General features: G+C 35.0%; 1 protein-coding gene across 2 annotated transcripts in view; it reads left to right on the top strand.

Annotated features, from left to right (window-relative positions):
• Positions 1-19,845, top strand: part of kuz (zinc-dependent metalloprotease kuz) — a 265,140-nt gene that overhangs the window by 207,328 nt on the left and 37,967 nt on the right. For both annotated transcript variants that reach the window (XM_090389623.1, XM_090389622.1), the window contains one exon: positions 3,464-3,562. In XM_090389623.1, coding sequence (XP_090245749.1) covers positions 3,464-3,562 — 99 coding nt within the window. The remainder of the gene's footprint in view (positions 1-3,463; positions 3,563-19,845) is intronic.

Below are 19,845 nucleotides of genomic sequence, written 5' to 3'. Positions count from 1 at the left end.
GCTTTTGACACTGTTGCGCATGGAATACTATTGTACAAATTGGAGTAGAATGGTATTAAGGGTAAGTTGCTACAATGGATAAAAGGATAGTTAAGTGGGAGAAGACAGAGGGTGGTAATCGGTGGGTGCTGCTCTTCGTCGACTAGTGTTATTAGTGGGTCCCATGGGTTCGGTGTTAGGTCCACTGTTGTTTTGTATATTTATCAGTGATATTGATGAAGGTATATCAGGCTTAATGTCGAAGTTTGCAGATGATACAAAGGTTGGCAGGGTTGTTAATGATAGTAATGGCAGTGTGTGCTACTACAACAGCATCTAGATAATTTGGGCAGATGGGCTAAGAAGTGGCAACTGAAGTTTAACCTTGACAAATGCAAAGTACTGCATATGGGTAGAAGTAACCCCAGAGAAACGTACCAACTGTGTGGTACTACACTTAAGGTGGTAGAAAATGAAAAAGGCCTGGCAGTAATTGTGCAGTCAGATATGAAGGTTTCTGAACAATGCAGACAGGCTGCCAGGGCAGGTCATGGGGTTTTGTCAATGATACATAGGAATTTTGCTCGCAGGGAGAAGGAGATGATTGTCCCTCTCTATAAGGCAATGGTCAGGCCACGCCTTGAGTACTGCGTACAGGTCTGTAGGCCCCATTTTAGGAAGGATGTAGATTTACTTGAGCGTGTACAGAGAAGGGCAACAAGATTGGTGAGGGGAATGAAGGGATCCTCTTACCAAGAGAGAGGCTTAAGTTCTGCAAATTGCAGTGGCTGGAGACTAGGCACCTGCCCGGTGATCTGATTGAGGTGTATAAGGCTTTGAATGGGTTGAGCATGCTGAATTCCGATGGGATCCTTCCACTTGTTCAGATTATGAACCTAAGGGGGCATAAATTCAAATTAAGAAAAGACAGATGTAGAATAGATATGCGGAAATTTGCCTTTAGCCAGCGGGTGGTTAATTGCTGGAACAAACTTCCATCTGTCGTTGTGGAAGTTGACAGGTTAAATAAATTTAAGGAGGAACTGGACAGGCATTTGGAGGGAATGGTGTGATTTTTTTTTTTTTTTTTTTGGCTGATGCTGCATAAGCTTATACACTTGTTTTCTTGCATCACATGTCACTACTACTACTACTACTACTACTACTACCACCACCACTAACAGATGTGAGCCCCCTGGCTTATGTTATTTGTCCATCAATGGACAAATTCAATGGAAAAGTTTGGCAGAACTAAAGCAGTTGCTCTTGACATTTCAAATGCTTTTGATCATGTTTGGCATAAAGGGTCTTAAATAAGCTTCTAGCTTATTATTTGCTAAATGTTTTTTGTAATTGAGTATCCAGTTTTGTGTCTGACTGCTCACTGCAGGTGATGATAGACAGGTCTCTATCTTCTAACTTCTCCACTAATGCAGTTATTCCCCAAGGTTCAGTTCTTTCTCCCACTCTTTTCCTCTTGTATATTAATGTCATTTTTCCATTGACCAGAAATCTTATCCATAGTTTTGCTGTTGATAGAACACTGCCCGACGTAGCCGAGTGGTCAAGGGCATGAGTGTGATAGCACATGGTGTTTGAGTGGACCAGGGTTCAAGCCCATGACTGCTAAATACGATTAACTATTTGTATTGATTGATTTATTGTAAACTCTACTGGCCTGGTGGTGGTGTTGGAGTATAAACAAGAACATTCCACTTTCTAGTGTGAAAACATTGTCCTGCATGAACAGCTTCAACTTCTGGAATATCCCTACCAATTCCCTAAATGTTGATCTCCATTTAATTCTCCAGTGGGGCAAAGATAACTTAATTGATTTCAATCCTGTCTTATATCTCGCAAAAAAAGGTTTCATCTGCTCTTATGCTTGTCTTTGATGACACTCATATCTCTAGATGAGATCGCATATCTCTATTATGGATTACTTTTACTTCTAATCTATCCACATAAGCACATGATGACAAATATTGCTTCCTCTGCATCTAAAAAAAAACTGGGTTTTCTCTTTAGCTCCTGGCATTACTTTTCTTCTAAACAGCTTCTCACTCTGCCTTACTATGGAATATTGCCACATCTAGGACAGTGCCCCTAAAACCTCTCTCCTGCTTCTAGATTCCGTTTGAAGGGGGTAGTTGGGTTAATTAATTACCCATTAACAAAGTCTCTCTCTCTCTCTCATAGATTGTGTTTCTCCTGCAGATACTTCTGTGGGCACAATTCTCTTGAATTGGCTTCTATAATTCCTTTCTCTCTCTCTCTCTCTCTGTCTCTCTACCAGTAAAGGTCAAACACATGCCATAACCAGTCTGCATCCTTTTACTGTCCAACTTCAGACTTGCAGGACTGTCTTTTCTTCTTCCTCATTTATTTCTTCAACTTTTTTTTTCTGGAACAGCTGTCTCCCTTCACACATTTCCTCAAAATTTCAACAATACAGAAATTCAAGTCTAATGTCAAGTATTTTCTCACCCTTTAACCTATGTATCATAGGTACTACAGGTTCTAATATGTAGGTTAAGTAGGTTCTAATATGTAGGTTTTAACAATGCTCCAAGGAGCATTGTTAAAAATTTCCAAGCCTTATGTGACTGTTTTCCCTCAGGTCCCTTTTTATATGTGAAAGTTGTGCATGTTTGTCATTTGACAATATGACCAAGTTTTCATGGCATTTTATGTGTACTAACACTACAAGAGGATACCTGCTATGAGGCAGAATATTAATTTTATGCTGCAGACCTGTGAGCAATTTAAATGATTGAAACAAACTACATTTATTTTCCCTTAGTTTCTTCATCTCATAAAATTAAATGTCTCTCTACTTATTGTGAAGCTTATTCATTAAGTTAAGGTCTGTAGCCAAGTGGTCAGGAGCAGGAGTGCAGTAGCACACGCTCTTTGAGTAGACCTGGATTCAAACCCCTGACTGCTAAATACGGTCGATCTGCCAACCCGCACTGGACCAGCGTGGCAGATTATGGTCCATTTCCCTCAGCATGAATTGTTGAGGAGGCTTCCATCCTGCAGTGGGTTGATAATGGCTGCAGCTAACTGTTGAAATTTTCAGAATGGCCAGTTAGTATTACGTTTGGATTTCTCATGAACGAGCAGTTTTGTCACTATTGACTTTACAGTCATGTAGAATGTTATACTGCTGACCAAGCACACATATTTGCATTTTGCCATAGCAGATATCATCAGAACACATGTTCTCATCATTAGATGAGATCACCAGAACACGTGTTCTCTGTTTACTGAGCATGCATTCTCCTTTCACTAAGTGAACATCGGGAAAGTTGACAGTAGTGTTTTCATAAGCCTTTTTTACATTTTATGTTTTTTCCAGTGATTTTGGTAAATATGCTCATTTAGTAAATGAGCATATTTACCAAATATGCAAAATGTAAATTCTCCAACTTACTGTGAAAATTTTGTTAGTAAACTAATTTCTGACTTTTCTTGCTTACAGCCCTAGCCGTGGCCCATGCTGCCATCCTTGGTGTGATTTTGTGAAGAGTGGTGAGATATGCAAAATGGAATCTGAATGTAATGAGATGTCACATTGTAAATATCCTTTCAAGTCAATTAACAGTAGTTGCATTTAATTAAAGCTTCCGTTTCAAAAGTTTTTTTGCATAAAGGTGAAATGAATATTAGATATGACTGGTACTTATAAATATGCTATATTGTATATATAGCGTAAAGTAAGGGTGATAGTGTAAAGAGCTTATGATATCAGTAACTGTATGAGTAGATGTTGAAGTAGGATATGAACAAACACCCTCAAGTGCTGTGTTGCTGACAAAGAGTGTTAGTTAAAATATAATATGTAAGAATATTAAGCTGAAATGTGTGTTGTTCAGGATGCCAACCTAGAGGAAGTGGGGGGGGCGAGAAAAGTGGAAGTAAGAAAACTTTTAGTACCTTTCCTTTCTTACATACCTGGCCTAAAAATCTTTTCTAAGCCAGCACCCTCTCTCTCAAGGGTGAGCACTTGCATATTCAGCTTGCCTGAGCAGCTAAACCATTCTTTCCATCACTTTTCTTTTTGCTTTGAAAACTTCTCTTCCATTGACCTGCCTACTAGGTTACTGAGGGGTCAATTCAGTATTCTCTCTATCCTTTATTCTCTTATTTTCTCCTACTTTCTAATATGTTCTTTCACCCTTCTTATGCTCAAATTGATTTCTCTCCCTGTGTAACATACTTCAGTGCCATTACCAGGACTTCTCTTCAGAGGAGGAGCTTTATGACTCCAGCATGCCTGAGTATTTTGTACTTTTTAGCAGTATACTGCTCTCTGTCTCTGTTATATTTAGCATCATTGCCCCATCCTATTCTCTGCCATCTACTAGTGGTCACTTTTTTCTCCTCTTCAGCAGTAAACATGTGTACTGGTCTATCATACCAACATCTCCTTTGGCTAGATGTATACAATTAAAATATTAATAAATTTAAAAATTTTAAACAAATTCACTAATATTTTAGTTATACATTTCACTAAATAAAATGTAAATTTAAAATAATTTATAACATGCAGTCCATAGTATGGGACCACCATTTTTGCCATTGCATGCTCTAAATTGATAAGTGTTTTGTAATTCTACTTATACTTTTCCTTTTTTGATCTGCTTTTCATACAGAGAAGCACAAAATGTTATGGCCTCTGGCAAAGTTTACTTTAATGTTCCATTTTAGTTGCATTTCAGTATCGGTGTTTTTAATCCATTATGCACTTATCCCAGGTTTTACTTATATACAGCTAGCCGTCGTATAACACAGTAGTTAGGTTCCTATAAAATCTCGTGTAGTGCAAAACCGTGTTATATGGGACTAAGAACCAGTACAAAAAAGGGGGATTACGTTCCAAAAGCTAACAAAAATACATCATTTTTTTTTTATAACTATTGGAAACTTAATTTTTTTAAAAAAAAGTAATAACTGAATACACTTCTTACAAACTGCGATGCATATATGTCAGATAATGTAGTTCATTTAATTTTCTTCCTCTTCACCATTGCTAAGCACAATCAAACGAGAATGTTTTCTCTCTTGCAGAATATCTTCAGAAAGTTCACTTTCTGAACTTTCTTCTGCAGCATCCAGTTTTCGTGTACCTTCTCTCTTTAAAAAAAATCAGTAATCTGGGTTTGTTTGCTTTTGTTTGACAGATCTTTGTGAATTTAATGGTATGGAGCTAAGCATTTTTGAAGCTCCCTTTTGAGTTTTGGGCTCTTGTCAGTCGAAGGATCTGCATTCAAAAAATAAGATTCTAATTGCTCGGCTAAGTTTTTATGCCTTCCCGTATGCTTTTTAGTGTAAAATTTGGAACTTCAGAATTTTCATCTGTGCTATCATCCTCTGAATTGATTCGGTTTACCTCCGATGCCATTTCCATCAAATCTGTTTTGCCAGCCTCCTTTTCTTTCAGTAATTCTTTGATGTCTTCAGTAGTCATCAAAACCTTCCCCTCCTACCCACTTAGCAAGTTCTACTATTGCACCGATTCTGTTTTCTGACGGTTCAGCCATATCTCGTGAATGAACTGATTCTGGCCATGCATTTTTCCAACATGCACGTGTTTACTGTTTTACTTCTTTGAGCAATAAAGCTATGATCCCGATACAGTCCACAATTGAAAAATGTTTCCATGCTTTCCATCACTTCAATAGATTTGGAATCAATATTTTTCCAAAATCCATTGTAACGATTTTCTGATATTGAGTTTTAAAGGTAGACATAATGCCTTGATCTAGTGGCTGAATTAAAGAAGTTGTATTAGGTGGTAGGAACATTCCTTCAACATTTTGGATGGCCTGGTGCATTATCCAATAGTAATAAAACTTTGAAATCTAGATTTTTCCACTTTAAATAGTTTTCACAACTGGCACAAAACAATTTATAAACCATTCTTTAAATAAATTGGCAGATACTCAAATTATGCCTAAGTTCCTTAATTTCCTGAAATTGAATTTGCAACAACTAAATTGTTCCAGTACGGTTCTTACGAACAAAGTTTAGTAATACATACTGGGGAAAATTTATAAACAATCAAATAAAAACTAATATAACTTTACAAAACCCTTAAAAGTCATGAACTGCACGCTTTGAAGTCACAATTTTCTATGGTCTCAAACAATTACAAGTTCAATAGCACAAAACCTAACATAGGGATTTCCCCCTTTTTTTTTTCTTTTTTTTTTTTTTTTTTTCGCATAACGACTAGTGAGTCAATGGCAAGGATTCACAAAAAGAATGGAAATATTGAAAAATTACATCCAACATAATAGCAGGGTTTTCTCTGCACAAAGGTTTAAAAATTGTGAGATTTGCCACAATTCTTTAACCATATTAGAGTGAAACCAGGTTGTATAAGTACCATGTTGTGTGAGGATTACCGCAATTTATCAATTGTGTTAGAGCAGAACCATGTTATACAGGGGTTGTCTGTATAATAATTGTCCATTATTTACTAATTATTACAAAAATCCATTAATTTAATGTTTAACCATCAATGCTGATAACAGTTTATAAAACCATTTTATTAATTGTATTTTGTGGATATAATCTTTATCATATTGATTATGTGCATTGTTAGGATCATTAGCATTTTTTAACAGCATCACATCTTCATATTTGTATATTTGGTTGGCATCTGCCACAGTGAAGACTTCAGCTTAATATTCTTACATATGTAATTTTCCTTTTATTTATTTTATATATATATATATATATATATATTTCTGGATGAAAATATTGGTACCCAAAATAATTATATTCCCAATCACTCTTTTTTTATTATATTACATTATCAAAATGTTGATAATCGTAGAAGTTGCTGAACCTGTTTGCATTAGCACATTTCTGAAGTTTGGTAGGATTTTCACAAGCATTTCATATATAGAATTGCATATATCACATCTTCATATTTGCATGCTGTCTAGTAAAGTCCAAAAAATATAAAATTCTCTAGTCTTATATGCCTAGTCCTGATGTTTTACTACTGATAAGAAATCTGAACTATATTTTTTTATCCAGTAATTAACCATTATATTGACATTCCATCCCGCCACCATTTACATTTTTACATTTCTTTTATATCCTAATTGCATCTTGTCCACCCACTGCCCATCACTTAAACTATCTAAATTTTATGAGAAATTATTGAGAAAAGAGTTCAAGGGATGTACCTTAATACTCATATTACAACTTAGTTCTAAGACTATTGTTGCTTATTCTCAGTGGAACACACCACCCAGACATCCATTTCAGGGCTATTTGGCCCTTCATCGATACCCTGATGGTATAACAGCTGAAAATCCAGTTGTGAATTGAAGTCCACAATATGAGAGATGTCAATAGTGTTTAATACTTAATAAAAATTCAGGGCAATAGCCTCGAACTGCAGAAAAATATAAGTTAGCACAAATGCATCATGTTGATATGCAGTGAATAAATGAAGTTATTATATTTACGCCATTTCATTACATCTCATATTGTGAATGCATTCACAACAAGTTGCGTATTTTGGATACTTTGAATAAGTAACACTAGTTTTCTCTATCGGGACAACATTACTTATTCAAAGGTAATCGAATAGGCAACTCATTGTGAATGCATTCACAAAATGAGATGTAATGAAATAATGCCACTATAATAATCTTCAGTTAATTTACTGTGTCTAAACATGATGCATTTGCACCAACTTTTGTCTGTAAATTTTCACATGTTTTGTGGGACTTTTGCCCTGAATTTTTATTAAGAATTTTAAGATTGAAAAATTCCAGATATGTAATGCCAAATTGGTTTATTTATATTTAGTACAAGATTAGCACTATGATTAGAGCTATTTTCTGACAGTTCTTGGAGTGCCACTAACTATTGACAAGAGGCACAGCACTCCAAATTTCAAGAGTCCATCCTCAAGTTTTAGAAAATTGATGCATACTGTGAACAGGCATTCAGTACACATTTGTTGAAGAAAATGGAAGACTACTGCAACTTGTTTTTGTAGTGTTCCACCACAGGTGGACTGGCCATAGGACTTACCAGGGAAACCCAAGTGGGTTGGATGCCAGTGGCCGATGGAGGCTAGTGTGATTTTCAGTATTACATTCTGACCTCCGATAATTTGTTTTCCCGATTAACAGTTTTTGACCCAGTCCATCTCTGTGTTCCACACCAAGTCAGTAGTTGATGAAGAAGTTATTTTCATATTTTGCCAAGTGTGTAATGTAATAAATTTATCTTTTAATTACTTATAATTTTAGCACTTTGTATTAAAAATCTCTTTATCCAGGTTTATTGGACTAATAAATATGATTGTTCCTTTATGGGTGACTTCAGACAATCTCTTAGTCTGTATCAAAAACTTGACAGTGGGAAAGCAAGTGGAAAATGTTGGTAATTGGGTACAATACCATAAAATGGGTTGTGTATAAAAGTATACTGTAATGTGAGATTTGACATAAAATTTAATATGAATATGTTATTTTTTGAAAAAAAAAGAAAGCTGAAGTTTGCTTTTTATTTTGGTTTGAAACCTGTATTGTAAAAGTTTAATGGGAGAACTTTAATTTCAGAGAGAGAGAAGACTATAATAATGAAATCAGATATTTTTTGGACTTGATTAACTGGAAAGACCATTGTATGTTGTTGGATATAAATATACATGAGAAAAATGTTCAAGGAATTTATTCTGAAGCCACACCAATATTCATTTTATTGGTGAAGTTTCCATAAACATAAGATGCCACTGGATAAAAAGTTAATTCAACAAAAGAAGAGAGCATCACAGTTATTTTACAAAATATCACTTAATTTCAGTTTATATCTGCATTGTATGTAAGATAATTAACTATTATATGTAAGAGAATAAACAAAATCACTAATTGGATAAAATGGCTGAGAGTGATTGTGAGAAAACACTAACAAAGAAAACTAAAAATTGGGTGGGTGAGTGAGTGAGTGTAAGTAAACCAGTTAGGTAATATATATACAGTGCATTACATTTCAGGTACATTCAACTTTTATTTGTTAAATTAATTTTTTTTTTTTTTTTTGGTGATTAATCTAAATGAGAAGTAATTAACTAATTGTGTTGTTATCACAAATTGGTATTAGTAATGGGAACATGATTAAAGGAAGCAAAGCTTACACAGCAACAGCCAAAAATCAATAATAATAATAAAAATGTACCCACTTCATTTGCTCATTCTTGCTAATAACACTGGTCAGCACGTAAAATGTTATGAAAATGAAAAACCCAATCCTGGCCTAATTTCATGCTGCTGAACACGAAAATCACATTAAAATTTGTCGGTTGGCTCTTTTTTTTTTTTTTTTTGAATTACAGTTGGGGTCTCCGTAGCCGAGTGGGCAGGAGCGGGAGTGCAGTAGCACACGCTCTTTGAGTAGACCGGGGTTCAAGCCCCTGACTGCTGAATACGGTCGATCTGCCAACCCGCACTGGACCAGCGTGGCAGATTATGGTCCATTTCCCTCAACATGAATTGTTGAGGAGGCTTCCATCCTGCAGTGGGTTGATAATGGCTGCACTTTACTTTACTTTTATTAGTGAGTTACTCTACATTATCAACTATGACTCTCAGCAAAACGCATGGCAACGGCACAGTTTCCATACCACCATGCTCTTATCGTATGATCAGCAACTGTTGTCTCGCTCTGCATCACATGATAAGTTTTTGTTGCCTCAAATGTGTCTTCAACTCTGTGCAGTAATCTCGAATACTGTTAGGTACTGGGTGATTTGTTCTCTGTGAAATTCCTGCTTTTTGCGCAATATTTGTGTCGTGTAAGGTTAATATGCCCCTTAATTGTGTGACTTCTGTTATGTATGTGGAGAAGTCATGTTAGCTTCAAGAAAGCGTCTCTTAACTCTAACCATAAAAAAGGCCTACTTCTTTTACTTTGGGTAAAAGTATGCGACTAGGACAAGAACTGGGCTCCACACATATGCTGCATTACCTGTTCATCAAAACTCAATAATAATGGCGCATGAGTGAATCAAAAGGGATGTTTTCTGTCTTTTGCAGTGCCTGTGATATGGAGGGAGCCAACAAATCACATCGCTGACTGTTACTTCTGTGTGGTGCCTCCTATTAGAAAAGGAATGACAATGAAGAAAAAGTGGACAGTGATGTATCCAAATATACCATCTGCAATTTGTCCCATGCTTCACAGTGAAGTACTACCTATTCCTGAACTACCTGAAGTTTTTCTGATGAAGATGAAGACACTGATGAACATCAACTTGATATACATGAAAAAGTACAGCAGCCGTCTACGTCAAGGAATCCTCCATTTTGTCCAAACCTCTATCCCTCTGAACTACTTAAGATCACAGAAAGTTAGCTTAATGACCTATCAGGATTCTATAACTGCCGAAAAATAAGGCAGAGCTTTTGGTCTCAGGGCTACAACAGTGGAATATTCTAAATCATTCTCTAAAAGTGACAACTTTTCATACTCGAAATAAAGACTGATAAATTCTATTAGACAGAATGTGAACTCACTGTTTGTAAGGATGTTGATGGGCTAATGGCAGCAATGAACATGAGGCACGTTCCCAAAGAATGGCAACTATTTTTAGACACTTCTAAGGTTAGCCTTAAGGCTGTGTTATTATACAATGGAAATATGCTGCCTTCAATACCCCTCACTTATGCCGTCCACAAAAAAGAAACATATGCAACTGAAACATATGAAACATAAACACCTCTTAGGTGTACACTATCAGAAGTATGAGTGGTAGATATGTGGTGTTAAAGGTAAGTGCTATTTTATTAAGTCTGCAAAAAGGTTACATTAAGTATTGTTGCTTTCTCTGCGAGTGGAATAGTCTTGCCAAGGATATGCGCTATGAAAAGAGGAGTTGGCTTCGAAAATCATTAACATCTGAAATGAAGAACATAGCATTTGAACCTCTGGTAGATCCAAATAAAATTTTGCTTCCACCACTCCACATCAAACTGGGTCTCGTGAAAAATTTTGTGAAGGCTTTGGAAGTGAACAGTCCTGCATTCACATACTTGCAAGAGAAATTCCCAAGATTTAGTACAGAGAAGATTAAAGCAGGTATTTTCATTGGTCCACAAATAAGGTAACTTTTGAAACACGAACAGTTCAAATGTGTCATTAATGATAGCGAGAAATAAGTGTGGAAAGCATTTTGAAATGTGTCGATGGGTTTCCTAAGAAACGTTAAAGCTGGCAATTACAGGCAGCTTGTGGAAGATCTTATTACTTCTTATAAAAAACTGGGGTGCAACATGTCATTGAAGATGCATTTCTTGCACTCACACCTGGATTTCTTCCTGCCAAACTGTGATGCCATCAGTGACGAACATGGTGAGCACTTCCATCAAGACAGTGCAGCATTGATACAAAGATACAAAAGCAAATGGTGTGCCACCACATTAGCTGATTATTGTTGAATGGTGAAAAGGGATGTTCTCGAAGCCAAATACAAATGAAAGGTGACAGGTCCTGTGTTTGATACATATATGTCTGTAGCTACATCTTACTGCCATATAAATAAAAAAACTACATTTTTCGAAAACAAAAGCCAATATGCTATTTTAAGCGCTTTCAGTGTTTAGCATCCCAAAATCTATAAAGTAAACTTAATTTCATGCCTGTAACAAGATATGACCCAAAATTTGTTGTTCGGTGTAATTTCTCCACACCTTTAAATTTATTCTAATTACCCACATCCACAACAGTAGGTGGAAGCATATTCCAATCTTCAACTACCCTTTGATCGAATACAAATTTCTGTATATCTTTTCTGCAACCATCCACTTTCCAGTTAAATGTATATCTTTTTGTGTATATCAAAGGTTTTAGAATTTAGTTTACTTTGACAGCAGGTCTACATTTTTCATAAAACTGCTTCCAAACTCATATTGCAGTACTCAAGATTAGGCTTAACTGTTGCCTTATAAAAGGGAATAATTACCTCTTTGTGCCTACTGAAAATACTTTGTGCATATAATTGATAGAACCCATGAACTCTCTAGAAGCCTGATTGCACTTTGTATGCTTATCAGAAAACTGATAAATAGACACCAAACTTGAAATCCCTATATCAGTATCATTAATAAATATTAAAAACAGTAAGGGGGGACCAACACCAACTGTATTATCCCATTCATCACATTAGTCCATGAAGAGCAGTAGCTATTTATAACCACCCTTTGTCTCCTACCACTTAGGTGTAGGAGACAGGATAGTGGTTAGAAACCACCCTTTTGTCAGAAATTTCATCCAGGACAGTTTGGAGCCTTGCACTATCTTGTTGAAAGTAGATGTAATCCACATCAATGCTATAGCCATGTGTAAAATTGTCCCTAATGATACTGAAGGACATCGCTTGTCATGTTTCCATTGACAGAGTGGAATAAAAATGCCAAATGCAGAGAGAAGTTTTGTCAGCTGCTTGCTCTCGGAGAGTGCTCTGAATTCGTGGCAAACTGAACATGCCATTCTATTACATTTGGTGTTAATGGCTGTCTGTGCTGAATTTTATAAAGTTGCAATTCTATTTGATAAATCATCCATATCGTACTGTAAGACAACCTCATCTGTTGTAAAAATTAATGCAAGTTTGTCCTTAAGCTTCTTCATCAACCGTGTCTGGGTTGATGTTGTTGGAATCTTCTTTATGTAGAAACAGTTTAATTTCCACTTCTGCAGTATCCCTTAGCAAATTAACACTTTTTGCTCAATGCTGTATGCCACCTTTGTCTTCACATCAGCTGGAGAGTATTCAGTGTGTTGCTTCCCAAACTTCAAAATTTTTCTCTACAGAGTAGTAGTAGCTGCCGCAGTACTAGTAGAAATTGATGCAAGAAAGCAAGCTTATATAGATCAGCCAAAAAAATAATAATAATTAAATTAAAAAAAAAAAAATGCTACACACTTTTCCCATCCATACCCTCCAAGAATTTGTCTAGTTCTTCCTTGAATTAAACACCCTGCTCATATCCAGCCAGTTTCTAAAAAAGGGCGACAAATCCCTCCCGTCCAATTATTATCCCCTTTGTATGGTCTGTAAACTTAGATATTAAGCTTTATGTACCTTTATCAATATCATTAATAAATATTGAAAACAACAATGGACCCAGTACTGAACACTGAGAGACTCCACTGAAATCATTAGTCCATAAAGAGCAGTGTCCATTGATAACTACTCTGTCTTCTTCTGCTTAACTATCTGTTATCCACAGCAGTAACTTGCCCTTAATGCCACATTGCTCCAGTTTGTACAGCAGTCTTTTATGTGCAACAGTATCAACAGCCTTCCTGAAATCGAAGTATGATATAAAATTGCTTTTTTTCCATCCAGTTCCTTGGTTACTTCATCATATTATCAAATCATATTGGTTAGACAAGACAGCCCCTTAACATATCCGTGCTGTGATTGCAATATAATTGGATTCCTATCCAGATGGTCCTGCATTAATTGTTTAACCAGTGACTGTTATTTTCCCAGGAACAGATATTAAGCTAACAGGTCTGTAATTACTCCTGTCACCTTTTGATCTATCTCTTTATGAATTGGGGATACATCCAGTCCATGGGGACCTCTCCTGAATCCAAGCATGCTCTCATAATTATAGCTAAAGGCTGGCTTACCTCCTTTGCTGCCTCTCTTAATATAATTGGATATATCCCATCCACCACAGGTGCCTTTTTTATGTTCAACTTCAACAATTCTCTTCCACTTTCCTTTCTGTAATCACAAAATTCCTCATGTGTGAATGTAGATGCAAAATATCTATTCCATTTATCAGCAAACTGAGTAGCGTCATCGACAGTTAACCAATTGACATCAAGTGGCCCAATGTGATTCAATTCCTTCCATCTACTGTTAATATAAGCATAGAAGTCTTTGCTGCTTTTTTTTTTTATTTATTTATTTATTTATTTATTTTTTTTTTTTTTACATTCTTTGTCAGACTTCTCTCATCTGCCTCAGCTCTTACCTAATTTCCTTTGTGACTTGATTACAGACTAATTTATATTTATTGTAGGCTTCTGTAACACCTGATAATTTATTTGCATCCCATACACTTTTAATGATGTTGGTTTGAAAAATTTGAAGCTTACAAATAAATAGTTTTATATTAATACAATAAATAGTTTTATCAATAAAAATGCATGCTGTATAAGTACTGCCATTATGAATATATTTTCATATTACAGTGCTTTTATAATTATTAAGTGGAATTATAAATTCATTGAAAATATTTATAAATACTAACACTGTTTCCATTTTGAGAGTTTACTATATACCACTATTATACATAAGCAAATGGCTTTACAAAATCTAATGTAACTAATCAACACCCCATTCAGATGGCCATCTGAATGGGGTGTTGATGATCAAAAATAATATTATTGTTCTATGTTGGGCCTTTCTCTACATAGCTTTGAGGAAAATTCACTTAGTGCATCAATTGCATATTGTGGTGGAACTTTTCCATGAGTTACCTTGATATTGCAATACTCTGAATAAAAAGCACTTCTCCAGTGGAGAAGTATATTGCTTTTTATTTAAAGAGTATGCTACCACCCAGACTTGGGTTTCAAATCTTTTTGGATCTAATCGGTGTCCATTGTGAAGAGTTGAACAACCCATTAATAAGATGTAATTCATCACTGGGTTATGATATTTCTCAAAAAAGATCAAAACCCAGGTCTTAGTAGTAGCATACATTTTAAATAAAAAGCGATGTATTCTCCATTGGAACAGTGTTTTTTATTTAGAACAATGCAGTAGCCAGGCAATTGCAGGCTGTTTCTCCACAATATGAGATCAAAGTGCTAAGTAGTAAGCCCAGTTTGCTCAAAGCTGTTTACAGAAAAAGGCTTCTGCTCAAACTAATTATATCTAATAATATTATTAAATTATATTTATACCATATAAATATACACAATGGACACCGATATAAATTATATTTATATCGGTGTCCATTGTGAAGAGTTGAACAACCCATTAATAAGATGTAATTCATCACTGGGTTATGATATTTCTCAAAAAAGATCAAAACCCAGGTCTTAGTAGTAGCATACATTTTAAATAAAAAGCGATGTATTCTCCATTGGAACAGTGTTTTTTATTTAGAACAATGCAGTAGCCAGGCAATTGCAGGCTGTTTCTCCACAATATGAGATCAAAGTGCTAAGTAGTAAGCCCAGTTTGCTCAAAGCTGTTTACAGAAAAAGGCTTCTGCTCAAACTAATTATATCTAATAATATTATTAAATTATATTTCAACAATGTTATTTTTCCAAATAAATAATAAATTTTTCAAGCAGAAATCATTGTGTTGTTGTGCTATTAATGCTTAAATTTAATTGATAAAAATGAAAGTATTTTAAAGTTAATTTTTACAATTTTTTTTTAATAACCATTAACATTATAAACATGTTTAAAAATTATGGTGTCAGTAGAAGTTTTCACTGGGAAAAAGAAAACTGAATGCAAACCATTCATAATTGCCTGCATTATAAAGGGAACTTGGCAAAGCACCTATGTGCCCATTAATACAGTCAAAGCTCTTTACAGCGATTGACACGGAATTGGGAAAAATAGTAATTATATTGATAGTTCATAAAATCAGCAAAAGAAATTTAACATTTAATGTAATTTTACTAATACAGTGCAGTATAATCTAATTCAGAATATGTGCCACAGTATTAAATAAGAAAATGAGAATTGTACAATATAGTATGCTTAATTTGTAAATTACTTGTATGTGGTAATTTCTGCACACAGTAGTACATATGTATAATGTCTGTATATGTGTGTGTGGATCAAGGCCTAATTTAAAAGAGAAATATGAAGTGTCACACAATGGTGGTTAATTCACTTGCACAGTTAGGTTGTGCTTCAAAAAAAAAAAAAAATGATGTACAAGTTCTACTTCTTGATGAACATCCTTCAGTGAAACTTGTTCAACCACAGTCTTCATTTATGCATATCTTGAAACACACATTGTCCATATCCACTTTGGTGTAGTCTTCAGAACCTGTTTCCCTTCACGTTCAGGTCATGTTGCACATCCTCAGAAATTAGTCGCTATTGTTGGACTGTTCGTAATGAATAGACAAAGAAGCATGCAAAGCTTCATTTTCAGTGCATCATTCAAGGGAAGAATGTTTTGAATCATGTTTTGAATGAGAGCATTGTGTTTTGCTCTCAAAATACAGTGCCGTTTTGTTTGATAGCATCGTTTTATAAATTTTCTTAACTACCGAATTACATCTTGATCAAGTGGCTGAAAAGCTGATGTCATATCAGGTGGCAGGTACTCAACAGTGATTGCACATAGGACATTCATTTGGTAATGCAATTTGGCAAAACAGCAAAATTTTTCTATTCTTCCCATTTATCTTTCACTCTAAGTCTGATACATTCTTAGGTTTTTGATGACATGCAAGTTTTTTGATTTGCTTGATAAATAGTCAGCAATATTTTTCAAATCTATAAAGCGTTGGGGGCTTCTCAGCTTTCCCAGTAATTAGAGAGGAAGCTGCTCCTATGCTAGACATGTTTACTGCTAAGAGACTGGTAATCCATTGTTTTACCTTTTTTCCACCCACCACATTTCTCAACTTCAAGTATAAATGTTTCATCTGATAACAATTTGGGAAAAAAAAAAAGAAGCCCAGCTTCATCTGTTTTGCAGATGTTTTTCTGGTGATATGTCAGCAAAACATTTTTTAAACAATTCTCCTTCCATTCCTTTGTAACTTCAGTATCAGTGGCTGCACTTTCACTGCACACTTTTATCAGAGCCCATGATGAGTCTTAAATTTCAGGAACTACCTGTCAGAAGACAATCGTTAATATTCATTCGTTGCTCAAACAATTCAGTCTTAGTTTTTAAAAGATTTCCTTCTACAGGAATGTTTTTTGCTTGCATCATCATTAGCCATTTCAAGAGTACCTTTTTTAAGTTCAGATACTTACCTTTTGTGTTCTGATGTAACCTGGTACAGTAGATTTCTCTAAGCTTTTAATCTTTCAGAATGGTGTATGGTGTAATCTTAGGTTTGTCTGAGATTGGCAAAACTACCTGTTTTGTAGGTGCCATATCAATAAACACACAGTCATACATACAATTATACAGTATGTATAATGAAATGAACTTAGTCAAATTTAACTTCTAGTTTATTTCATTTCACTAACTTCATTTGCAGGCTAACCAAGAGAAATCATGATCAGCATGAAAAACTGGCAATTATCTTGAATGAGTTAAGTATTTATTATGACAACAGCCAAAGGGGTATACAATCTACATTATACAGTGGTTTTTTAAAATATTATTTGCCATTATAGTTCTTGTTTATATTATTTTTTACCAAATTGAATAAATTAAATTCTCAAGATATTAGAATGCTCCATTAATATACAGTCAGACCTCTCTTTAGCAAACTTTCGTATTGAGAAATTTTTTATGTAGCGAATTTTTTTGATTTCCTCTTTGTCGTTACATTGAAAATAGTTTCTGTATAATGAAGGAAATTTCCATATAATGAACTGATTTCAGGAGACCTGGGTACACATTGTTCACACCTCTGGCCTTTAGGCAATAGAGCTGATGCTGTAGAAAGTATGAATTAAGAACTAAAAGGATTAAGAATGAACCCCTTTAGTTTTTAAGAGCTGTACTGTATAAGCTCCTCAACTGTACTGAGGAGTCATGCTGGGTCATCATGGGTAGCACATTTGGTAGGATTGCGTTCATCCCCACTTCGGGTGAAAAAGATGTGAGGAAATTTTTCAGGCCTTTTTCACAACGTGGCTGAGTTGGTCAGTCTCAGGTGAGGGTAGCATTGTTTTTTCTTCTGGAAACTTAGGTTTTGTGTCCAACAAACAGAACGTCAACCTCGGAACACACAGTTTACAGACAATATACACAGAGCAATATGGCCTTCGCTAATGCTTCTAAAGCCCTACAACAACAACCAGGGTCAGGATGGTCAACTGCTCTCTGTGTATCCACAGCCATTGGCAAAGATAAAAGGCATATTCCTGATATGGACATTGGCTCTGGTCAACCTGTTTTCTTCAAATAAATCCCCAACCAACCCTGAATCAGTTTTGTTTTAGCTACTCTGCATGTAACCTTATGTTAAAAGGTTACATACAGGATCAAAGAGGAAATCCTTGAGTGTAATAGAAAGAGTGGAAGTGCTTTATCTCTGCCATTAGTGTGTCAACCATTTGGAAAAACCATGTTTCAATTCTCGAACTGTTTGAGGAAACTGGACGCAGTCTGAAACCGTTTTTAAGTGGGTGAAGTTGATTTGAGATCCAAAAAATGTCGATATCTGGGCCATTAATAAAAGAAAAGGCTATAGAATAAGATTCTTTTCTGAGAGAATAAAACATTCCAAGCCAGTTCTGGTTAGCTGGACAAATTCAAAAAGTGCCATGGCTTACTCGAAAAAGTTTTTAGTGAAAGTAGAGTTGTAATCAAAGAAGACTGTACCCATTGGAAAGAAACAGATATGTATTTTAAATGTTTGCCAAACAAGACACTAACTTTTAAAGGTGATAAATTTTTAGGTGGTAAAAATAGTAAGTTGATAGTTGCAGTCTTGGTTATTGCAAATATGGCTGGTAATGAAAAACTGAAGCTTTTGATACTATGCAAAAGTAAACAACCCTGATGTTTCAAAAGAGTGAAGTGGTTAGAGTTGGACTACAACTACAAAAAATCTTGGATGAAAAGTGAAATTTTTTGAACAGTCGATTTTAAATTTTGATAGAAAGATGATGAAAAAAAACAGAGAAATCATGTTGATTGTTGACAACTGCCTTGCCCATCTTCACTCAGTAATTTCGAAACTTACAAGTGTGAAGCTTGTTTTCTTCCCTCCAAATACCTCATCTAAACTGCAGCCAATGGACCAGGGCTTTATCAAGAATTTGAAAATGCACTACCGAAGGTGCATAATGAAAAAAACTATACCGAGAATAGAAACCAACCAACCTATAGATTATGTTATAGATTTGCAGTTGTTGCATATCAGATTTGGCAAAAGTGTAGAGTTAAGATGTGATGGAAACAATGATGAGAGGAATGAACTACTGCAAGATATTAAGCAATCTTGGGAAGAACTCCAAGCGAGAGGTGTGATCAGTGCAGAAATTGTTCTTGACAAATTTTTAGGAGTTGAAAATTATGTCATGTTAGCTAAATATCAGTGACTCCAATGTTTTGGAGAGTATTCAAAGAACTAGTGACAATATTGATGATGAGTTGGATGAAAATGAGGGCAATGAAGGCAATATTAAACCTTCCAACCATGAAATGTTGGCAGCATTTGAAACTTAGCGTCAAAGCCTTCAGCGTGAAGAAAATGTGCCAGGAAGGAAATATATTTGAGTGTTTAAACAAAAACGTTTTTATGAACGATGAATAATAAAATCCAGTGTACAACAAAAAATAATCAAATATTTTACGAAATAATTCTGAAAAGTGTACTAATATATTGTGTGCATCATGTAAGTAGTCATTTCTTAATATGTATGTATTAATAAATAATTGTTTTAAAATGCTAGAAAATTTATTCATTACCACTTATTTCTGATTTATTTCCCATCTTTTACATATTTCTGAATGTTGAATTACAGTATTTTTTTTTTATTGTTGAAAAGGTCAAATTTCTCTATAACGAAATTTCTGTTTAATGAATGTTTTCAAGCAAATGATCAATTTCATTATATAGAGGTCCGACTGTATTTGGTGAACCATTCTCTCCAGAAAAATTCATTTGTACGTACATTTTTTCATATTTATAATTTCCATAC

The sequence above is a fragment of the Mastigoproctus giganteus genome, chromosome 2 (assembly GCF_048544385.1).
Source record: "Mastigoproctus giganteus isolate SK-2022 chromosome 2, ASM4854438v1, whole genome shotgun sequence".
In the NCBI taxonomy this organism is placed as follows: Eukaryota; Metazoa; Arthropoda; class Arachnida; order Uropygi; family Thelyphonidae; genus Mastigoproctus; species Mastigoproctus giganteus.
The sequence above is the reverse complement of the archived record's forward strand: the minus strand, read 5'-3'. Positions and strand labels throughout refer to the sequence as shown.